The sequence below is a fragment of the Typopeltis vanoorti genome, chromosome 10, assembly GCF_054136105.1.
Source record: "Typopeltis vanoorti isolate ZY-2024b chromosome 10, IOZ_Tvanoo_1.0, whole genome shotgun sequence".
NCBI classification, from domain to species: domain Eukaryota; kingdom Metazoa; phylum Arthropoda; class Arachnida; order Uropygi; family Thelyphonidae; genus Typopeltis; species Typopeltis vanoorti.
In genome coordinates, this window is record NC_143558.1 from 98,516,372 (window position 1) to 98,539,714 (window position 23,343).

Genomic DNA, 23,343 nt, shown 5'->3' on the forward strand with positions numbered 1-23,343 from the left:
AAGCCATCTCATAAGAATTTGGAGGGGGAGAGATGGTTCTGGTACATGAGAAAGCAGTATCTGAAGGTATATTGAAGTCAGAAGAATAAATCAGATAGAAGTTAGATGGATGAATAGCTTCATTAAGCAGTTGCCCACATAGAATAGGTTGTGGAGTCAGTTTTCAGCAAAGCCATCTCATAAGAATTTGGAGGGGGAGAGATGGTTCTGGTACATGAGAAAGCAGTATCTGAAGGTATATTGAAGTCAGAAGAATAAATCAGATAGAAGTTAGATGGATGAATAGCTTCATTAAGCAGTTGCCCACATAGAATAGGTTGTGGATGGACTATAAAGAAAACAGTGATAAGCAACCTCATGAGCAATATAAGGGAGAGGCACAAAGGGTGACCAGTATGTTAAAAAAGGCCAAACCTATTCTGAGAAAAAAACTACTTGATGAGGCCAAAAGTAACCCTGAAGAGTTTTTTTTTTTTTTTTTGCAACATGGCAGGTAAAAGGAGCAATGACTATGGAAAGATGACTTTAAAACGTGATAATGGTAGGGAAGATACAGCTCCCTACTATTATCAGTATCATTATCATGATATAACTGAATTACTGAGTGAGCCTTTTGCAGTGGTGCATCACCAAGGCGGAGTCATCATCATCATCATCAAATTCCTGACACATCATTGCTAACTTCCTGATTAGCCTATGATCTGTCAACATTCAAATATTAGCAGATCTTATATTTCTGTCTTCTTAAGACACTTTTTACTGTATCAATCCACCTACATCTTGATCTTTTTCCTGTCATCCTTGCAAAGAACACCTGTTTAGTTAATCTTTCCTATTCCATTCTGTTTAAGTAGCCCATACCACCTGAGATTAGCTCTGCTAACACATTCCTGAATGCTAACAATATCAACTTCTTTCCAAACAGCCTCATTTTTAATATGATACTAACATTCATGCCATCTGTTCCTCTTTTTAATCAAAATATTCTTGATCAAAGACTGGAGACTGCAGACATAAGTGCTGAAATCTCCAGTCTTTACTCAAGAGTATTATTTCTAACCCTGCTCTCAGATTGATCAGTTAAAATTGGTTTGAAAACTGTCTTCTACACAGCTAGTTTAGTGTTTTCACTAATCTCCCTCTTATTCTATATAAATTTATTCAGCTGACTCCCTTACCATATGAAATTTGCTAATTCTGCTATCTATTTCCAAATTTAATTTGCCAACTTCACTAAAAATTGTGCTTAAATTGCTGAAATATTTTATTTGTTCTATAGGTTCTCGATTCAGGATACAGTTGATGTTTTCAATCTTTTTGCCTATTATCAATGACTTTGTCTTTGTCTTTTTAATGCTAATTTTCATACCAAATTTATTACTGCAGTTATTCAGTTTGGTCAAGAAATCCTGCAGACTTGTCCTGGATTTATTTAGGAATATAACATCATCTGCATAAAGTAAAGAGCTGAGACTAGCATCTCGAATCTTGATATCAGGTTTAACATCACATTCCCTCATAACGTAATCCATATAGATGACAAATAAATAGAGACAGAGAATAAATATAGATGACAAAGAGGAGATAATGTACACCCTTGTCGCACTACAACTCAAATAGAGATGATGTATTGTTTGATATAACGAAATAAAATAAATATAATGTGCTTGATATAAATAATATAATGTAAATATAATTTACACCATAAAACTGGAGCATTTTGAACTGCTTTCCTCTTAGCACTTTGTCATATGCCTTTCCCAGAGATCTACAAAACTTAAATACAGATCTTTGTTATATTGCCATGATTTCTCAACTATTTGTTTTAAAGTGAATATCTGATCCTGACAGCCTCTGTTTGGCCTGAACACAGTTGTTCTTCTCCCTGCATCTGCTCCACAATTTTTCTTAGCCGTTTCTCAATAATACATGTTGCATAAATCTTACCAGGAACACTCAGTAAGAAATTCTGTAATTCTCACATTCAGCTTTATTCCCTTTTTCATAGATGGGTACTATGAGCGCTCTACTCCAATCTTCTGGAATTTGACCCTATGACCAGACTTTCTGAATTATGCAGTATAGCCACTGTATAACTTTTATACCTCCATATTTTAGCATTTCTGGTCAAATATCATCTACTCTAGCTGCCTTTCCACATTTCAGGTTTTTGATAGCTTTTCTACTTCAAGTACAGATATATATGTTCCAGATGGCATTCCTGTTGAATGTTTACTACCACCAACTTGTTAATGCTTGTTTCATTAAGTGGTCTTTGAAAGTAATAACTCCAATACAACAAGAATATCTTTATCCTCAGTTTTCAGGTCCCTTTTATCATCTCTAATTCCTTTAACAGTACTCATTCCTCCTTTCCTGAGCTTTTTCAATAGCCTCCAAAATATTTTACCATCTTCTCATTTTTATTTTCAATGTTCTTACCAAAGTCTTCCCATGACTTTTGTTTAGCTAATTTTGCACAGTGCTTTGCATTTTTACATTTTTCTCTGTATACCTTAAGACGAAAGGTATACAGAAGAAGAAGAAACAACTGAAAGTTCCTTATCAGGAACTTTCAGTTGTTTCTTCTTCTTCCTTGACTGTCTCTTTAACTTCGAGCCCACCATGTTGTTCTGATTTTTCTATCCTTGTTACAGACCACATAGAAAATTGGCATCCCTTATCCGCTCCACTAAAGACCAACCACTTCCCCTAGACCTACCTGGTGTATACCAGGTCCCTTGCAGCTGTAAGCTGTCCTACTTTGGCCAAACAGGCAGGACAGTGAATATCAGAATTTCAGAACACAAGGACTACATCCTTTTCACAGTATAGCCACTCTGGTGTCTTGCAGACCATGCTCTGGATACATGCCACAGAATACAGTGGAAGAAAGCCACAATAATACACTGTAGCAAGTTCAAGTTTGAAAGACTTTTCATGGAATCAGCTTCAGCCCTAAGAAACAAGCCAAACCTCAACAAATTTGGTTGCATGAGACTACCCCAAATTTAGGAGACATACATCATGAGACCTTCAGTCCAATGGCCAAGAATACCTACATAGCCCACTAGGGGGAACTATGGACTTTTAGGAGAAACGATAGCTCCTGCTTCATCCTCATTTACTGTATGTAGTGCCTGCATGCACTTGTCTTTATTGTAAGTTCCTTTGAAAATGGCAACGTGACGTTGCCGAAATATTGGAGATATATATTAAAGTTTAATTTTAATTTACATTCTAGTGTACGCTGCGAATTCCTTAAGTTAATCAATAATCAGGTGGAACATGGTGTTATTAATAACTAATCCATGTCCTGAACAGAAATCCAGCAGGCAATTACCATTATTATTAGTTTTGCAATTTTCTCCAAATTTTCCCCAAACACTATGTCTGGGAATCATTTCTGGGAATCATTTCTTATATGCTGTTTAGATCTCCAACGAGGATCATCTTTTCTTTTTTCATTGTGTCAGCTGCCTTCTCTAATGCCTGCCTCAAAAAATTCCTTGGTTTCTTTCTTAGTATAGCCCTCTGTGGAAACATAAGCACAAATAAGTCTCATTGTCCAGTTCCCCATTCTGATATTTGTCCACATCACTCTACTTGATATTGTCTGCCATTCAAGAAGATTATCCTCGTATGTAGTGTTTAATATTATAGCTACTCTTTTACCTGATTGTTATTTCCTAAATATAACATCTTATATTTGTTGCCTAGAAACATCCCACCTGTTTTTGTTTTCTTTGTTTAAGCAACATCTATTATGTCGATCTGGTATTTATCCAATTCTTCTGCTAGTTCCATTTCTTTTCCATTGAGGTTTCTTATGTTGATGGTGGTGACATTGCAATGCCAGATATGAAATTGACTGATTGCAGAATTTGAGGTGGAAGAAATGGAGGCACTTAAAATATTGCAGAACCTCAATGTGAACACAGCCATGGGATTAGATGGCATATTGGCCCATGTATTACAAAAATGCACAAGGGAATTATCAGTGCCTCTGACCAAACTATTTAAGCTTGTCTAATTTAATTAAGCTTACTTTAAGCACCATGAATGTGCCAGTAGAGTGGAAAGAGGGGAAAATAATCACACTGCATAAAGGAGGCTCCAAGACAGAAATGGCAAATTATAAGTCAATTAGCATCTGAGGAGGTAGTTAAAGTATTGGAGAAACTGGTGAAAGAAAGAATTCAGGTTTGGGTTAATGGAATATGATACTCTATAAGGGACAACATGGTTTTGTGAAGGGTAAACTTTGCCTTAGTAATTTGCTTACTTTTTATAATCAAGTGACAATGTAGTTGGATGAGGGAAATGGATACTCAGTGATATTATTAGACTTTACAAAAGCATTTGACAGGGTTCTGCACAGAACTCTATTGCATACACTGGAGCAAATGTGGGCAGATATGAATTTGGTGAATTACAGGGCACCTGATGGACAGATAAACAATGCAGGAGTGGTTTATGGAGGAGATGAGTCCAAGAGAAGGTAAGTGATGAAGGTTAGTGATGGTAAGTGAAGGCCAGTAATATAGGCTCAGTACTTGATCCTCTGTTGTTTAATTTGTATATAGGAATTAGTTGACAAGAAATATTCAGTTGTTTGCTGATGATCTAAACTGGGAAGAGTGATATTAAATGATGGTCATGCATAGATCCTGAAAGAAGACTTAAATCAATTAGCAGTGTGGACAAAGATAAATGGCTGTCAGTTTAATGTGGCCAAGTATAAGGTGGTGCACTTTGGGAAGAAGAGATCACAATCTGTATACTATATTGTTGGAACTGAATTGCAGGAAACTGATGACACCAAGGACTTGGTGGGGTTGATTGTGAACAGGGAGTTGAAGTTTAGAGGGCATATTGTAAAGGTAACCAAAAACAGACATTAGATAATGTGATTTTTGAAGAACACACTAAAAAGCAGCAGGGATGGGGAGGCTACTGTTCCCCTATATAAGGTTTTAATCAGCCTACATCTGGACTGCAGGATTCCATGGGGATAAAGAAGTTGCGGAGAATCTTGATTAACAATGATGTGGAATGCTCCTAATGAGAACAAAATGATCATCTGTAGGCTTCAAAAATGTGATTAAAGGCGTTTTATGAGATTGTCACCGAAGACTTTTTTCAGCATAAGGGATCACCAGTGGAAGTTGTGCAAGAGTGTGGTCAGCAAGGGTGTTAGGACTAGATTTTAAGGAGAGATGAATTTGTCTTCACAATCCATGGATTGTAATAATAATAATAACATGAAAATTTCATGATGGCTGGGTTGTTACCCAGATAAACAAGGCAGGTAACTCAAATCCTCCAAATATTTTCATACCACTCCTTCAAGGCATCTATCCACTCTTGCCTTAGCTGTCCTCTTCTGTTTATACCATCCTACGTACTAAGCATCAAGATTTTGATCTTACTTTGATCATGGTTCGTGTTATCGCCAATAGGCGATAACACGAACACTTCAAAGGCAGAAACACCAAGCCGACATGACATAACATCCACTTCCTCCATGAGTTCAGACGACAACCCACATGGTCGAAACGGCTCGCGCCCTGTCAACCCCCTCCCTGCCCCCCTTATCCCATAAACCCTTCCCCTTCCTCTAAAAAACAGTTTCTAATTTCAGCCCCCTTTTTCATCTTTTTCCCACCCTACAAAAAAGTGCTCTGCTCACTGTATGTATATATTATATTAAAAAAAAACGTTTTTTTCCAAATTAATTCTCCCACATTGCCTAAGCCCCCCCCCCCCCTCACTCCCCTTTCAACACTACAACAGTAGAAGTATGCACACCCAAAAAGAAGACAGGCAACAACATCCAAGAAAAGGTATGTGCGAATTTTCTTCCATTATGCTACATTTATTTATCTCTAAAATACATCTGCAATGCCCTAAGAATTCTTGAGTAAAAAGCCAATGACATTAAAAAGGGGCGCTCCTAAACAAAAGCAGGCAAAATAGCTGTAAAAAATAGTGTTAGTTTCCTTTGAATTATTTTCTGCATTAGATTCTCTTTGCAGTTTACTTTGATATACAGTTCTTCATTCATCATCTTCTGCATCATCTAATTAAAAGAATCTTTCTATAACATGTTCTTTCAAAAGCCAATATTCGTTTCACAGTGTCTTTGACCATTATCAATGTATTACAACCATAGAGAGTACTTGTGAATATGCATGTTTCCAGCCATCTCAGCTTTGTGGAAAGAAGCACAGATTTACTTTTCCATATCTTGTCCACTGCCTGTAGGTCTATTTGTGCTTTTATTATCCAAGATCTTATCTACTTTTACAGCCTAAATATCTCTTTTCAAATAACCGCTGCTTTTTCATCCTTTGCTCTCTGAATATGAATGTTTTGTTAAAAGCTGTATAACTGAGAGGAGACCTCCACATAGCCTTTAAAGGAATGCGGAGAACCGACCAGGGCTTCTGACCTAATGTCCAATCCTCACCTTCTCGTGGTGCACGCTGTTGGGTATCTACTTTGATACTGAACGAACGAGGATGGGCTGGCAATTTGGGATTTAGCCGACCAAATTGTATTCTTATTGGTTAAACCAAAATAAAAAATGATGGTACAACATGACAAAATTTCATGCCGGCTGGGGCGTCGCCCGGTTAAACAAGGCCCCCGTTGTTTTCGCCAGGGAACCAGGGCGAACAGCGAAAAGTCAGCTACTGGAACAAATCTGAAAACAAACCCCAACTCAACATCACCAGAGTTAAAGATCGGTACTATCAACGTAAGAAGCCTGAATGGCAAAGAAATGGAGCTAGCTGAGGAATTAGATAAGTACCAGATCGACATAATAGGGGTGACTGAAACAAAAAAGACCAAAACTGGTGAGATCTTTCTGAGCAATAAATACAAAATGTTATATTCAGGCAATAACAATCAAGGAAAAGAAGGAGTAGCCATAGTATTCAACACAAAATACGAGGCTAATCTTCTTGAATGGCAGTCAGTCTCAAGTAGAGTAATGTGGGCAAATATGAGAATGGGGAACTGGACAATGAGACTTATTTGTGCCTATGGTCCCACAGAAGGTTCTACTAAGGTAGAAGTGGAGAAATTTTTTGAGGATTTAGAGAAAGCATCTGACACAATGAAAAAAAAAAAAGTTGGTCCTTGTTGAGAATCTAAATAGCAGAGTAGGAAATGATTGTCAGACATACGAAAATATATTGGAAAAATTTGAAGAAAAGAGCAAAGCTAATAATAATGGCAAATATTTGTTGGATTTCTGCTCAGGACATGGACTGGTTATTACTAACACCATGTTCCAACATAAAAATGTGCACAAATTCACATGGAGAGAAGAGGCTAGGAATAAGAAAAGTCTCATTGACTATGTTATTGTTGATAGTGATGTTTTCTCCCTGGTGCAGGACACCAGAGTGTACAGAGGATTTGAAATTGGAAGTGATCACTATTTAGTCTTGAGCAGGATAAAATTGAATTTCATATTCAAAAGAATAACATGTAAGAAAGTTTTAAAGCGAATAAAAGTTGAGCAGCTCTCAGATGTAAACTGTAGACTAAAATACAGAAATATTATTGAAAAGAAAATGGAAGAGTTTGAGAACAGGAATCAAACCTTGGAGATCCAGTGGCAAACTCTGAAGGAAACATTGATTGATTCTGCCAGAGAGGCATGTGGTGAGGTTGTGTGCAAAGATAAAAAAATCAGAACTCCCTGGTGGACACAGGAAGTTAAAGAGGCAGTGAAGGAAAAGAAGAAAGCATATCAAAAGTTCCTGGCAAATAAGTCAGCTTTTACTCTTACAGAATACAGAGACAAATGTAAGAAAGCTAAACAGTGTGTAAAACTAGCTAAACAAAAGTCATGGGAGGACTTTGGCAAGAATATAGAAAATAAATATCAAGAAGGTGGCAAAATATTCTGGAGGTTGTTGAAGAAGCTTAGGAATGGAGGAAAGAGTGCTGTAAAAGGAATTAGAGATGATAAAGGTGAAATGAAAACAGGAGAAAAAGATATCCCTGAAGTATGGAGTAATTACTTTGAAAAACTGCTAAATGAAACAAGCAGTGATGACAGCACAGTGATAAAAAACACTGACCAGGCATGCAGTCAGGAATACATATCCATACTTGAAGTAGAAAAAGCCATCAAAGGCTTGAAATGTGGAAAGGCAGCAGGAATAGATGATATTCGACCAGAAATGCTGAAGTATGGTGGTATAAGAGTCTTACAGTGGCTGCACTGCATAGTTCAGAAAGCCTGGACAGAGGGACGAATTCCCGATGATTGGAGTAGAGCTCTCATAGTACCCATATATAAAAAGGGAAATAAAACTGAATGTGAGAATTACAGAGGTATTTCCCTACTGAGTGTTCCTGGCAAGATCTATGCAAGTATACTTGAGAAACGGTTGAGAAGAATTGTGGAAGAAAAGCTTGGTGAAGAACAAGCTGGATTCAGGCCAAATAGAGGCTGTCAGGATCAGATCTTCACTTTACGACAAATAGTCGAGAAAGCATGGGAATATAACAAAGATCTGTATTTAAGTTTTGTCGATTTGGAAAAGGCATATGACAAGGTGCCAAGAGAGAAGCTATTCAATACGTTGCAGTTATATGGTGTCAATGGGGCATTATATCAAGCAATACTTAGTCTTTATTTGAGTTGTAAGTCAGCAGTTAGAATTGAAGGAAGTACAGGAAGATGGTTTAATGTTAAATCTGGTGTGAGACAAGGATGTACATTATCCCCTCTGTTATTCATTATCTATATGGATCACATTATGAAGGAATGTGGTGTTAAACCTGATATCAAAATTGGAGATGTTAATGTCAGCTCTTTGCTTTATGCGGATGATGTTATACTTCTAAATAAATCCGCTACAAGTCTGCAAGATTCTCTGACTAAATTGAATAGCTGTTGTAATAGATATGGTATGAAGGTCAGCAATAAAAAGACAAAGACAATGAAAATAGGCAGAATCATTGAAAATGTCATCTGTGTTGTGAATGGAGAACCTGTGGAACAAGTAAAACATTTCAGCTACTTAGGCACAATTTTTACTGAAGATGGTAAACTAAATATAGAAATAGACAACAGAATCAGCAAAGCTGGTATCGTGGGAAGTCAATTGAATAAATTCATATGGAATAAGAAAGAAATTAGTCGGAACACTAAATTAGCTGTATACAAGACTGTGTTCAAACCAATTTTAACTTATGGATCTGAGAGCTGGGTCAGAAGTAAAACACTTGACCAAAGACTAGAGACCGCAGATATGAGAGTCCTGAGAAAGATTAGAGGCGTGAACAGATGGCATCAATGGCAATATCATATTAAAAATGAGGATATTAGGAAAGAACTTGACATTGTCAGCATCCAGGAATGCGTTAGCAGAGCTAATCTCAGATGGTATGGTCACTTAAATAGAATGGGAGAGGAAAGATTAGCAAAACAAGTGTTCTCTGCCAGGTTAGCAGGAAAACGACCCAGAGGAAGACCAAGATATAGGTGGATTGATACGGTACAAAGTGCCTTAGACGATAGAAATATAAGATCTGATAATGTTGGAGTCTTGACAAGTAACAGACTGATTTGGAGGAAAATTGTAGATAGGAAGTTAGTAATGATGTAATTTTTTCATGTAGTACTGTCATATCCTGTACACCCCTTGAGGGTACATGGCAGGAATTTGATGATGATGATGATGTTTTATCGATGTCCATTATCAAACCATATCTCTTTCCTTCTTTACATACTTTCAGCATTGTTCTTTCTAGTTCATTTTCTTCAATAATGACTATGTCATCCAAATCATAAATTATTTATTTTTGCACTTTGAATTGAAGACCTCCTCATATTATCCTTTATGAGATCCATTGTACTTTCCAAAAAAGCATGATAAAGATGCTTGGCAATAGTGCATCTCTTTGTCTTGTGCCTCTTCTTGTCCAGAACCATCTTCCTATTTCTCCACAATTTCTCACAGCACTCTCTACACTGTCTATGATGTTCTGCAATCAGGTTTTTCTCCACTTGATAAAACATTGAGTATAGCCTATGTCACTTTCTGATCTACATTGTTGAATTTTTCTAAAAATCAATTCAGCAAGTGTATCTAAATGGAACTGAAATGTTTAGTGTAATATTTTATTTTTGTTAATAAATTTTTATTCTTCATATGGTAGTTCAAAAGTTCATTACAATGAATATTGTACACCATCCAGCATTTCAAGAGAGAGAGAGAGCGCGAGAGAAAGCATAATGTTATTTTTGGATAGAAATCATTCCACAGTGAGGACATTATGAATGTGTTGATGCAAAATAACTAATCCACATCATGCTAATCTTTCAATGTTTCCTCAAGATATTGCATCCTCCCCAAGCTTCCTTATTAAAACTACTAATTAATTTAATCTTTATGCAAAAATTTATGGTGTAGGATCTTGCTGATATTAAAAAACAATCAATATGCTCTTAATATTTGATCAATCCTATCTGACCATCTTCAGGATTGGAGATGAGTATTACATTATGAAGAGTGCTGCTTAGTTTCTAAATCAAAAATATCTCATACATTATGATGACTTCTGAAAGGAGAGTTTGATCATGCCAAACAAATTCTTCAGCATCACAATGCATACAGTACAAATTTCACTGCACTTTGCTGGATGTATTCTGAATGCCAAGAATATATTGTTTCAATGACTGTTCGCCAACTCATGCCAATGAATTAGCTGAACACACAACATTTTTAATAGAGATCAATCTATTTCTGATCTCAAAACCCATTTAGCAGACATTTGGCTCAATGCTGTTCTCAAAATGCAGTTCTATAAACTGATTTTTTAAGTTTTTAACAGTTTTTGATCCAACACTTTGAATCAACCTTACTAGCTTTATTTTGAATTGTAAAGCACAAAGTAATCTTACTTAGAGGCAACTTCTATGAGTATCTTAGCATCAAATTAATCATAAATGTATATGATATCACTATCTACAGCAAAAGTTCATACCATCAATCAGGTGAAAGTATTTTTTACTTCATTATACTGTAAATTAAAGATGCCATGAAATTATATTCTTTATCCAAATGTAAGCAAATAAGTAAACAAAGTTTGTACATAAAGTCGCTTCATGACTGGACTACTTATATATAGAAGCTAATGACTTCACATCACTTGCCTTAGTATCCCATAATGCATTGCACATATCCTTATGGATATGTATAATGCTATGCATTATGGGGAGCAAGACCCAGAAGTGGTACCAAGGTTGAAGTAATGCAGGTGTCACACCTTATTACTAAAATACTCCGGATTAGAGATGGATGTTGAAGTTTTCTTCACTTGGTTACACTATAAATTAACGATGCCACGAAATTATTATTGGTTTCATCTAAATGTAAGCAAGCAAAATTTGCACGTGAAGTCACTTCATGACTGCTTACACTTGGATAAAAGATGAAACCAAGAATATAATTTTAAGCAAACAATGTTTGTGCGTGAAGTCACTCCACTATTGCTTATACATGGATAAAGGATGAAACAAGAATATAATTTCTTGGCATCTTTAATTTATAGTAAAACCAAGGGAAAAAACTTGCAACATCCATCTGAAATTCAGAGTATTTTAGCAATACAGTGTGACACCTTTTGGAAATTGTATATGGAAATATGACTTCTGCATTACTTCAACTTTGGTATCATTTCGGGGTCTGGCTTCCACTGATGACATCTCAGATTTTGACAAGATAAGTTCTTTGGTTTTCTTTCGTTAGTTTTTCACTTTGATTTTATTTTTCCGGTGCTAGTGGTGGTTTTGCGAGCACTAACACTGTTTTAAGTAGATATTAAGATTGTTGGTAGTGAAGCTAATATCTACATTACTTTTGGGTATCACGACTGCCATTTTATATTAGCTCAAATAGAACATTTGCAGGTGGCGTAGAATTATTTCTATATAATAGGATTATTTAATTCTCAGTCTTACAACTAAAAGTTTTTTTTTCCTCTCTCTCCCCTATCAAACACACAGGTTTTAGTCTTTTTTTCTCCCACCTGAGATAATGTTACCAATTCCTTCAATGGTGTGAACTCTAGGAATTGAAATTCCAGGATGTGAAGAACAAGATGGGTGACCAAGGTTTTAAAAGATATAGTTGGTGCTAGTAAGATTTATTCTTTCACCCTGTATAGAGGAAGGAAATATTTAATTGTAGTTAAAGATGTGGAAACAAGGAACAAACTATTACAGGGTTTTACTTTTGAAGTCAGCACAGTTATTTCTCTAATGGTAGGGAGCCACGTCAAAAACAGTAAAAATTGAGAGATTTACAACGGAATATACTCATAGAGAATGACATTACTCCTCGTGGTGCCCCTCGGGAAACACTGGGTAAATTCCCAGTAGGCTAACGTGACTGGTAAAACATATTAGGGCCAATCACCCAATATGTGGATACTAATGATTACGAAAGGAAATGAGATAATATCAGCTACTTACACAGAGACTTGTGCCTCAACTGTTGAAACAGTTACTATGCATACCAAGGATCAAAACTTTCCAGAAAGTTCTTGGTTGAATAACGGTACAAGAAAGTGTGATCAAATTAAATTATGGAAATCTAATCTCATCTTCTCAACATATAACGTATGGACACTCAAAAAAACTGGAAAATTTTTTGAGCTACTTAGAAGAGCAGAAAAAGTCAACGTAGACATTATATATATATACAACAACATATACAGAGAACTGACAATCATGAAATGAAGTGAATGAAACATCATCGGCTGACAAAAAATAGAGATTTATTTATAACTCAGCAAACAATGATGGTACTGGAGGGGTTGGAATAATGCTTAAGAAGGAACTAGCAGAAAAAGTAACATCAATTGAAAAAGTGTCTGAAAGAATTCTCCTCATAACCATAAGTACCAACCCAAACTGACAATAATATCCACATATGCTCCTACAGAATGTGCTCCACTAGAAGACAAAGACACCTATTATAAAGATCTTTCTGAAACGGTCATGAACATCCCAGTTCACAACGTCACACTCAAATTGGTAAAGACATTGCTAGTACTACTAAAAATGTGGGTAAATATACTTATCGTGAAACCACAAATAACAATGGATATTCTTTTATTAACTTCTGCAATAGTCATGGTAATCACATAAACCAAATTTTCACATCCAAATGGAAGACTATAAACCTGGGAACATCCAAATGGTTCTCATTCCCAAATAGACCACATCCTAATCAATGGAAAGTGGATCAGATCGATCAAGAACTCGAGCATATAATACGGTTGAACTAAACTCTGAACACAGAATAATCAGTGCCCACAGTAAACTTTCACTAAAAGCCTCTAAAAATAACAGGCCTAAAAAGAAACAATACAACTGGGACAAACTAAACAACCCACAAACTGCTGTGGAAAGATGCTGCAGTTTGTGGGTTGTTTAGTTTGTCCCAGTTGTATTGTTTCTTTTTAGGCCTGTTATTTTTAGAGGCTTTTAGTGAAAGTTTACTGTGGGCACTGATTATTCTGTGTTCAGAGTTTAGTTCAACCGTATTATATGCTCGAGTTCTTGATCGATCTGATCCACTTTCCATTGATTAGGATGTGGTCTATTTGGGAATGAGAACCATTTGGATGTTCCCAGGTTTATAGTCTTCCATTTGGATGTGAAAATTTGGTTTATGTGATTACCATGACTATTGCAGAAGTTAATAAAAGAATATCCATTGTTATTTGTGGTTTCACGATAAGTATATTATATACTTATATTATATAATAGAAGACAACATGAAAAACATTCTTAAAGACCCAGTTAATGAAAAGTATAAGGGTATCATTGAAGCAATAAACATGACATCCAACAAAATTCTTGGAAACAGCAACAAAAAACTCGGAAAAATGGATTACCTGAAACTGAAAAATATCTAGATGAAAGAAAACTCTACTGCTTAAACAGGAATGAAATAAATAAATAAAGATAAACTAGACATTTTAAATAACAAGGTCAATGAACTAATGATAAGAGACAAAGAAAAATCAAATAAATAAATACCGCGAGGAACTTGAAAATTATAATAAAACTGGGGATATTAGAAATACTTTTGAAATGATAAATTATATCTGTCAGCATAAAACAAAAAGTGGAAATTTTGTCACACATGAGAAAAATGGCAGACAGCTATCAGTAAATTCGAACTTGATGAAAGAATAGAGAAACTACTTTCATGAATTACTCAATGTTGATAATTCCCAACATTCAAGTCAGCTAGCGGACCTGCATCTAACCACCACTCAATCAATAAATTGCGAAAACTTCAATGAAAAGGAACTAAAAAATAGCAATAGATTAAATCACAGCAGGAAAGTCCCCAGGGATTGATGGAATCAGAGCAAAAGCTTTCAAAAATGTTGGGTATAATACATATTCCAATCTACTTGCCACAATGAATCAAGCTTTAAACACTGGAATAATATCTCAACAATGGAAACAAGGCCTTATTGTCCCTATACCCAAAAAAGGGCAATCTTAATAGAATGGATAACTGCAGAGGTATTACAGAGGTTTGCTATCAACTACAGTTAAAATCTACAACAGGATGATACTCAATAGAATAGAACCTTACTTAACACCACTTTTAAGAAAAAAACCAAGCTGGATTTCTAAAAAAACGATGTATAGTAGAACAGATACATTGCATCAGAAGAATCACAGAAGGTTCACATGATAAAAACTTACCACTCATTTTAACCTTTACAGACTTCAAAAAAGCCTTTGACTCCATTAATAGAGAAGTATTTTAAACATTGCTTCTCTATTAATGGAGTCAAAGGCTTTTTTCAAGTCTATAAAGGTTAAAACGAGTGGTTAGCTTTTATCATGTGAACTCATACAAGCAATCTCAGCACCTTATAAAGATTACAATGCTATAGTAATCTTTAAAACAGAAATATCTGAATCATTTCCAGTGACAATAGGAATCCTGCAAGGTGATGTACTAGCACCTTATTTGTTTTTAGTATGCTTGGACTACATCTTCCGGACCATCAACACAAGAAGATCTTGGTTTTATCATCAGAACATCCACCCACACCATGCAAATAACTGATCTTAGCTTTGCTGACAATGTTGTACTTATTGATACAGAACCAACAAATGCACAAAAACATTGTATCACTTTGTAAATAAACTATGAATGAATGAATGAATGAAGAGAATAGTAATGAAATTCTTATATTCTTATTCGAGAATTCTATATTCTCGAAATGGGGTAAAATTAATAACATACAAAAGAATTTATCAGGTAAAGATCCAAACTGGTTTTCTGGTGATGTCACCTTCACAATGGATATGAAGACGTCTATACCAAATTTTATCAACATCAGTGCAATGGTAAACTACCCCAGAGTACAAAGGCGGTGGCTGCGTTGTGGTTCATATGACTTGGGTGGTAACTAACCCAAATCTAAATGTTTTGACTGCAAGGAGATCGGACATATCACTAATCAGTGACACAAATCCAGGGGAGTTCCTGGATCTTCCTATTCAGTCTAGTAAAGATGGTGCTTTTAAACAATTACACATGGTAAAATCACAAAAAACGTGCACAACCAAATCAGCTAGAAATTAGTCCCAAAATTCCAGATCTGCAGGAACCACTTTCTTTGTTACATACGGATGGAACAACATTAGTTGAAATTACCAATACTGAACCTAGTATAACAACTGAACAGATACAAGACAAAATGCAAAAACACATGAAAACAGGAAAGATGAATTAATAAAAAAAAATAGAGAATAAACAAAAATTTAAAAAAAAAGGAACTGCATCTAAAAGAAAAAGAAGTAATAAAAAATGTAAAGATGGAAAAGGATGCAGATCATCAAATGAAAACTCTTCAGGCTCAGAAGAGTTTATGAACTATGAAGAACCATCTCATGCTAATAAAGGAAAAGCAAGAGATACAATTAAAGAAAAAATAATAAAGTTTACTGATTCAAAGTTTTCTCGGTACAATTATCATCTACATGAAAAGAAAATAACTAGCTTAAAAATCAAGAATCATAGACATGAAATTGAAATAATGGAAAGCAAGTGTAAAAAACTGGAAAACAGCTTACAAAAAGCAGGCTTCACAATTGCTCCTTCACAGATTGAAGACCTCATCAGGTTAATCCAAAATCTAGAAGTTAAATACTTACCAGTCACACTTCACTAATCATAGCAACTCCTTTCTGTATTACCTCATTAAATGTATGAGGATTCCACAGGCAAATTAAACAAGAAACTATATGGAAACTTATGTGATGCCATAATATCAGGTTTTTGTTTCTCCAAGAAACATACTTCTTCTTCAGATCCTTTCAACTCCTTTCTGTATTGCCTCATTAAAGACAAAAAACTATATGGAAACTTATGCAATGCTATAACTTCTGCAGATATAAAGATATAAAAACTTTAACATATAAATAACCACTTCTTTCTTATTGGAGCTTCGGAAGATTTAACAGGGCTGGAGTAGGAATCCTTATTCTTGCCCACATCCTTGAGTCATTCTGTAATATCCAAAGGAATGCAGAAGGGTGACAATAGACTGGAAATACTGTACATGTGTAAAAAGGTTTATAAATGTTTATGCTCCATCCAATGGAACAGTAAGATGAAAAGTCTTCCAGGAACTGGAGCCATATTTATAGAGTGCCCACTATATCATAGCAGCTGGAGACTGGAATTGTATTGAAAAACTCCACACTAGACAAAATAAGGAGGATACCCTAGGAGTGGAAAAGTGGGATATGCACAGTTAAAAACATATCTCAACAATGCTCAACTAGTAGACATATGGAGGATTTGCAATCCTAATCTCCAGGCTTACACATACATGAATCTAGGTATTGGTATACCCATCTTGATTGAATTTATATCTCTTCTTCCATTATAAATAGGATAATTCAGATAAAACATCTTGACATCCACATGTCATATCATAACCTAGTTCTTCTTAAGTTCCACTGCATGGAACAAGTAGAGATCAGTTCTAGACTATGGAGACTTCCACCAAATTTTTTGTAGATCTTCTCAACCAAATTCCAGACCCTCTGTTCAAACTGGAACAATGTTACCTGGAATTGCAATATGTAGTTAAAATTCAAAAAACAGTAAAACAAAATAAGATGGAATGGGGAAAGGAACAGGCTTTCCACAAAAGAAAAAAGTTGAACGACCTGTATAAAGACAGAAGTTGGTTTTCAGCAAACCAACACAATGGTATAAAATGTAGCAACATTATTAGAAACATCAACATAGAGATAGAAGTGGAAAGGAAGAAACAAGTAGAAGAAAGAAATTTTAAAATAAGAATACAGCAGCATTTAGCAGATTGCCCTTCAGATGCATTCTACAATAGACAATTCACTAAATTCTGCAAAGAAAGTACTATCACTCAAATCTGCATTGATGATGAAAACATGTCCACCACTCAAGACATCCTGTCATAAACATTATAAAAATCTGTTTGAAGAGAATAGTACTGTTGGAAATTATAACTCTTGAAACATTAATGGCTTTCCTGTTCATATCCAAGATGGGCTTGACAGACCATTACAGCATCTGAAGTTACCATAGCCTATAAAGAATGCCAGACAAGAAAATCCCCAGGACCTGATGGTCTATGGATAGAACTTTACAGTGAGGCCTGGGATTTTATTCTTCCCATTCTAGTTACACTGTTTAATTCTTTTCTCTTGTCAAGACATATACCAGGTGAATTTGTAACAAGCCATACCATCCTCATTCCAAAATCTAATAGAGATCACACCGTAATCAGCAGCTGGTGACCTATTTCTCTATCTAATACTGACTACAAGATATTATTTCTCTATCTAATACTGACTACAAGATTTTCTGTCTTATCAATAACAGGCTCAAAATGAAAATGAGATGCATAATTAAAAGCACATAGATGTATGGAGTTCCAGGCTGATCAGTAGAATTTAATCTGTTTCTGTTACGTGATCTAATTCGCTTAGTTAATATGAAAAAGCAGTCAATGGCAGTGCTATCAGTAGACTTTACTCAAGCATTTGAAAATATCCAGCATCCCTTTCTGTTTCACATCCTCAAGCAAATTGGTGTAGGTCAAAAGCTGCTATCCATTATCGAAGGAGCCTATGCCAATTCAACTCCCCTCCTCCTAGTTAACAGGATTAACTGCTAATGCAGACAAGACAAAATGAAAAGTATTTGGAAAGTGGGATCTTAGAGGCATTCCTTTTGGACTAACCCCTAAGAGAGAACTCCTCATTATATTTGGAATTCCCTTCTCCACTAATCTAATATTACCAGTTCAAGAACTTATATACAAGAACTTTGAAACCTTAAAAGACTGGAAAATAGGGCCACTTTCCTTTTCTTCTAAAGCCATAGATCAAAGCCATAATCTTTCCTGCTCAGTTGCATATAATAAATATTACAGACATCACAGAAGCTGGAAGTTCTACAGTTGGGTACTGATAACATCACTTTGTTTCATAACAAAGTGTTGTTTTCAGTACCCAAACCAGCTTGAATGTTGCCGAAGTCAATAAGGTTTGTGCCCATACTTTAGGCAGAGGGCTATATTAAAAAAGTCCACTAATCTCCAAATCATTTCAGTCACCTTACAAATGAACAATCATAACCAGAACATTGGGAATTGCCTGACTATCTTCCCGTTGAGTATCAAGGGATTCACTGGATCAAAATCAGAGGTACTAAATAATATCCTTACCAGGCACAAAGTAGACGCTGTTGTTCTAAAAGAAACTCACCTCACTCCACAAGGAAATATTATCATTCTGGCTACATTCTTCTCACTGATAAACTTGTGCAAATGCAAATTTGGAAAGAATCTTTGGACCAGTCACAAAGTGACCTTTGTGTTGGCATTTGGTTGGACAATTTCTCAATCTACAATGTACATAAGTCCTCTCTTGAATGGCCAAGCTCTGCACTCCCTGAAGTGCAGAGCTTGGCCATTCAAGATCGACATCCTGACATCATCATTGGAGATTTCAACTTGCACAGTATATTATGGGGATACAATAATGACAACAACCCAAGCCTGAAATTGATAGACCAGATGTTAACAGTCCTCCACCTCTATTATTACAGCAAAGCAACTTAGAACCTTGAAATCTGGAAGATGGAGATCAGAGACAACCCCTGACCTCACCTCTGTTTTTCCACCACTCATATCAAAGGAACCCCCCCCCCTCACCTGAACTTATCAAGTACTGTCTCCTTTTCCTCACAGCCAGCACAGACCTTGTCTAATTACTGCAGGACTTGTAATTCCCAGAATAAACAGCTTCCCAATACCCCAATGGAATCTCAGGAAAGCAAACTTGCCAAAATTTACTAAATTCATTGAAAACAACATCAACATAATTCTACTTACAGTTGATAATTATGGAAGATTCACTAAGCTTCTTATAGCATCTGGGAAAAAAACACACTGAGAGAGGATTCAGAAAAATGTACACATTGTCAGTATTTCAGTATGTCAACTGAAAGTAGTATTCTTCTGGCAAAGTATGAACAACAGACCCATCCAGACACAGAAATCTCTTACTATCATCCAAAGACCTTAAGAGGGACTTTGGATGATAGTAAGAGATTTCTGACACGAAGAAATTAACAACCTCAGTGTGTTTTTTTCCCAGATGACCAGATCAAATCACAAGACTTGGTGACTGCTCTGTCGACTGGGAGGCACCAGTATTCCAAACAGGACTAAAGGAAAAGTAAACCCTAAGAGTATGCAAAATCTTAGCACAAAAAGTTAAACTCAAATTTCCCACAGATACCAAAAAAAGAGATCTATCATCTTATAAAAAGAAGGTTTCTTATCATGTCCTACATCTAAAGCAAACTCCAATTCTGTAACTCTAGATGAAATTGAAGCAACACTCTAACTAAAACAGTAAAGCTCCTGGCATTGATGACATCCTTCCAGACTTTCTTACTCACCTTGGCCAAGAGAAAAATCTTGGCTATCTAATTTCTTCTCCTCAATAATAAATGATGAACAGTTCCCAAAACTTTGGCATGAATCAAAGATAACAGCCATACCAAACCCATTATTACCCTAATAATTGCCATCCTATAGCATTACTCTGAACTCCTTACAAACCTTTCGAAAGAATTATCCTCCAGGATTTCTCCATAGAAGCCATCGTACCCAGTGAACAGGCTGGGCTTAGACCTAGCAGAAGCTGCTGCAACCAGGTCATAGCTCTCAACCCATAATAGAAGCAGGATACCAAAAGGGTTTAAAACCAGGCACAGACCTAATATCAGTTTATGACAACATATGGAAGAAAAGTTTGCTGTAAAGCATCCAAAATAATCAACTGCCAAAAAGCTCTACAATTACTAGAACAAATGCTTCCAGCAGGAAAATAAAAGTTCATATAAATTCACAAAAAACAGAACATTTATCCTGCAGGATGGATTGCCACAAGGATCTGTCCTTACCCCAGCTTCATGTACACAATCGACATCCCTCCAACAGCTAGTCGAAAGTTTATCTATGCTGATGACATAGCTATTACCACCCATGACAGTATGTTCCAAGGCCTTGAGGAAACACTGAGCCCACTACAAAATTATTTTGAAAGCTTTCAAAATAATTGAAATCAAGAGTTTCAAGAAACTCTTGTGTTTATATGAAGTTGTAACCTTCTCCCCCCCCCCCAAAAAAGCAGCTTTCCTTATGGCTGTTTACCAACTATAATCAAGCGATAGAACACACCAAATACATTTGAAAATTAAGTATGCAAGAATCTGAATATTGTCAACACAAAAGTGCATAAAAATTCGAATGACTCAGTGTATACTGGACAGAGGGTTATTTATTTATTTATTTTGTTTTTAAACTTTCTAAGATATCGTAAATATTTAAAACATAGTATTGACTTACTAATCATTTCTTTTCGAGAACTTTCAACAGACATTGCTACAGTATTATTAAGTCTTGCTCGAAGATTACTACCTAGTCCTCTTTCTACATAACTATTTAGCTCCTATGATAAAAAAAAAAAAAGAAAATAAAGAAACACTGAAAATTTGGAACTTAGAATTTGGATTGAGTTAATCAGTTAACAGAAAGGCAATGCAAATCAAGATGTAATATATAACTACATATTCAAAAGACAAGATTTATTAAACATTTATATATAATTAATTAATTAATAAATAAACTAATACTTATTAGTACAGATCCCTTGGATTGTAACATGTAATAAACAAGTTATAAAAGGAAAGGTACTATTCACTATTTGTCAATTCAAATTTATATCACTAATCAATTTAAATCATTTTTTGCCAAAAATAATTATCAGCTTTTCCATCAAATGAGATGTATATCCATAATCCTTTTTAAATTCATTTTTCATCAATAACTTTTCTGTACTGCCTACCTGGCATTATGGAATTAAGTTGCTATAAAATATATTACTGAATTTCAAACACCATACTGATGCCAAAAGAATCAGACTGGGTTGAGTTAGAAGGAATTACAGATGAAGAAACATCAGATCTGAGGATAGGATATTATGATTATTAATTGCTTGCATTCTTCAGCTGATTTTCACATTTTGCGGGATGAAAATCTGAGGTAGTAAGGTTTCCTATCTCAATGAGTTAACCATGATCAGATCATACGAAAACAATTAACTCACTTTTTTGTAAATCCCTTATAAAGGTTCCTTGCTTCTCAGATGGGAGATTCAAACCCAGGTCTTTCCAAGTGAAAGATAAATATCATGCAATTCTGAACTGTCATGGAGGCTAGGTTGTTGGGCATTCAAGACACCACTGACATTTGGAGGTACTCTGATGTACACTAATTTACAAAGAGGTTTACAGACCATCTTATACATATAAGATAGTCTATAAACTTCAAATCATACCAGTTTTACTGTAATTTGTGATCTTACTCATTAATTTTTATGAAAAGAACACTTATATAAGTAATTCTATTAAAAAGGCAATATTAAAATTTTTAATAGAAATTCAACACATTTCTATTATGTTGAATTTCAGCTTAGGTTTCAGCACGCAACATTTGCATCCTCAGATGATGAAAAGCAAAATTTACAACAGTCAATAAAAAAATTGCAGAATAATTTCTTATCAATAACCTTAAATTATACAGTTCTCAAATGAAGCACATGACTGCGTTTTATGATGATGGACTCCACTGACACAGAAAACAAAATAATAAAAATAACAATAATAAACAAATAAATGACTCTGCCTACTGTTCTTGGATACATTAGTGCAACCTAATGAATTTTTTATAGTAAGCCTAAAAATGTCAAGGCAGATTCTAACTCCCTGGCACATTCCTTCACAATATGTGGTGATAAGTCCCACAGCCTTATTAACATCAAGTTTGCTCAATTCCCCATACACCTTTTGCTCACTTACAATTAGTCACTCCTCCTCATCATCAACTGCTCTCAAACTCTCCATGATGTCACATTCATAAGAATGAAAGACCTTTATGAACTGCTCATTAAGTATATCCACAATATCTTCGGCAGCTGTTATTCTCATACCATTTTCTTCAATCAATGTCATCCTTTAATCATTCTATCTTTCTTTCTTCTTTTTTTTAATTATTTTTTTATGGCTACATATCAAAAGAACTCCCTAGGATTCTTTTTTGGCTTCATTAGCTAACTGCTGCTCATACTTCATTTTTGCTAACCTTACCAATCAAGTCACTCTCCTTGCCAATCTTCATGGAATTGATTATTACTACTTCTCTTATGCTGTCTCCATAATGCCTTTTTCCTCTATATCACATGCTTAATCTCTTTTCATTCATCCATTTCACGCCTACCTTATTTAACCTTCTGACCCTTGAAATACATTTGGACATTGCTTCTACTAGACAGTTCTTGAATATCCCCCAAGCTGCATTGATCTCTTTTCCAGCTAACTCCTCATTCCATGCTACATCTGCAAGCTGTCTCCTCATAATCACCAGCTTTGTAGTTCCACATATATCCTTTTCTCACGGAGGTCCTCACACTGCTGGCAACCACTCAGGCAATCACTTCATGGTAACTCTCACCAACTGGAGGGTAATTTGACACCTCATTTATAATTACATCCTCTGATGAGATGATCAAATCCAAGAACCTCAATCTTCATGTGCCCTTTTTACACAGTTTGAGGTAGTTGTCCCTCAAAAATTCAAGAAACTTCTTTTCTTTATTTCCAGTTGCTATCTCATCATCCCAGTCTATATTACTATAATTAA

At 35.5% G+C, this 23,343-nt stretch overlaps 1 protein-coding gene across 1 annotated transcript in view; it reads right to left on the reverse strand.

Annotated features, from left to right (window-relative positions):
• Marf (Mitochondrial assembly regulatory factor) overlaps positions 1-23,343 on the reverse strand; it is a 373,692-nt gene that overhangs the window by 71,978 nt on the left and 278,371 nt on the right. Inside the window, exon 12 of the mRNA XM_090399591.1 lies at positions 20,992-21,094. Coding sequence (XP_090255717.1) covers positions 20,992-21,094 — 103 coding nt within the window. The remainder of the gene's footprint in view (positions 1-20,991; positions 21,095-23,343) is intronic.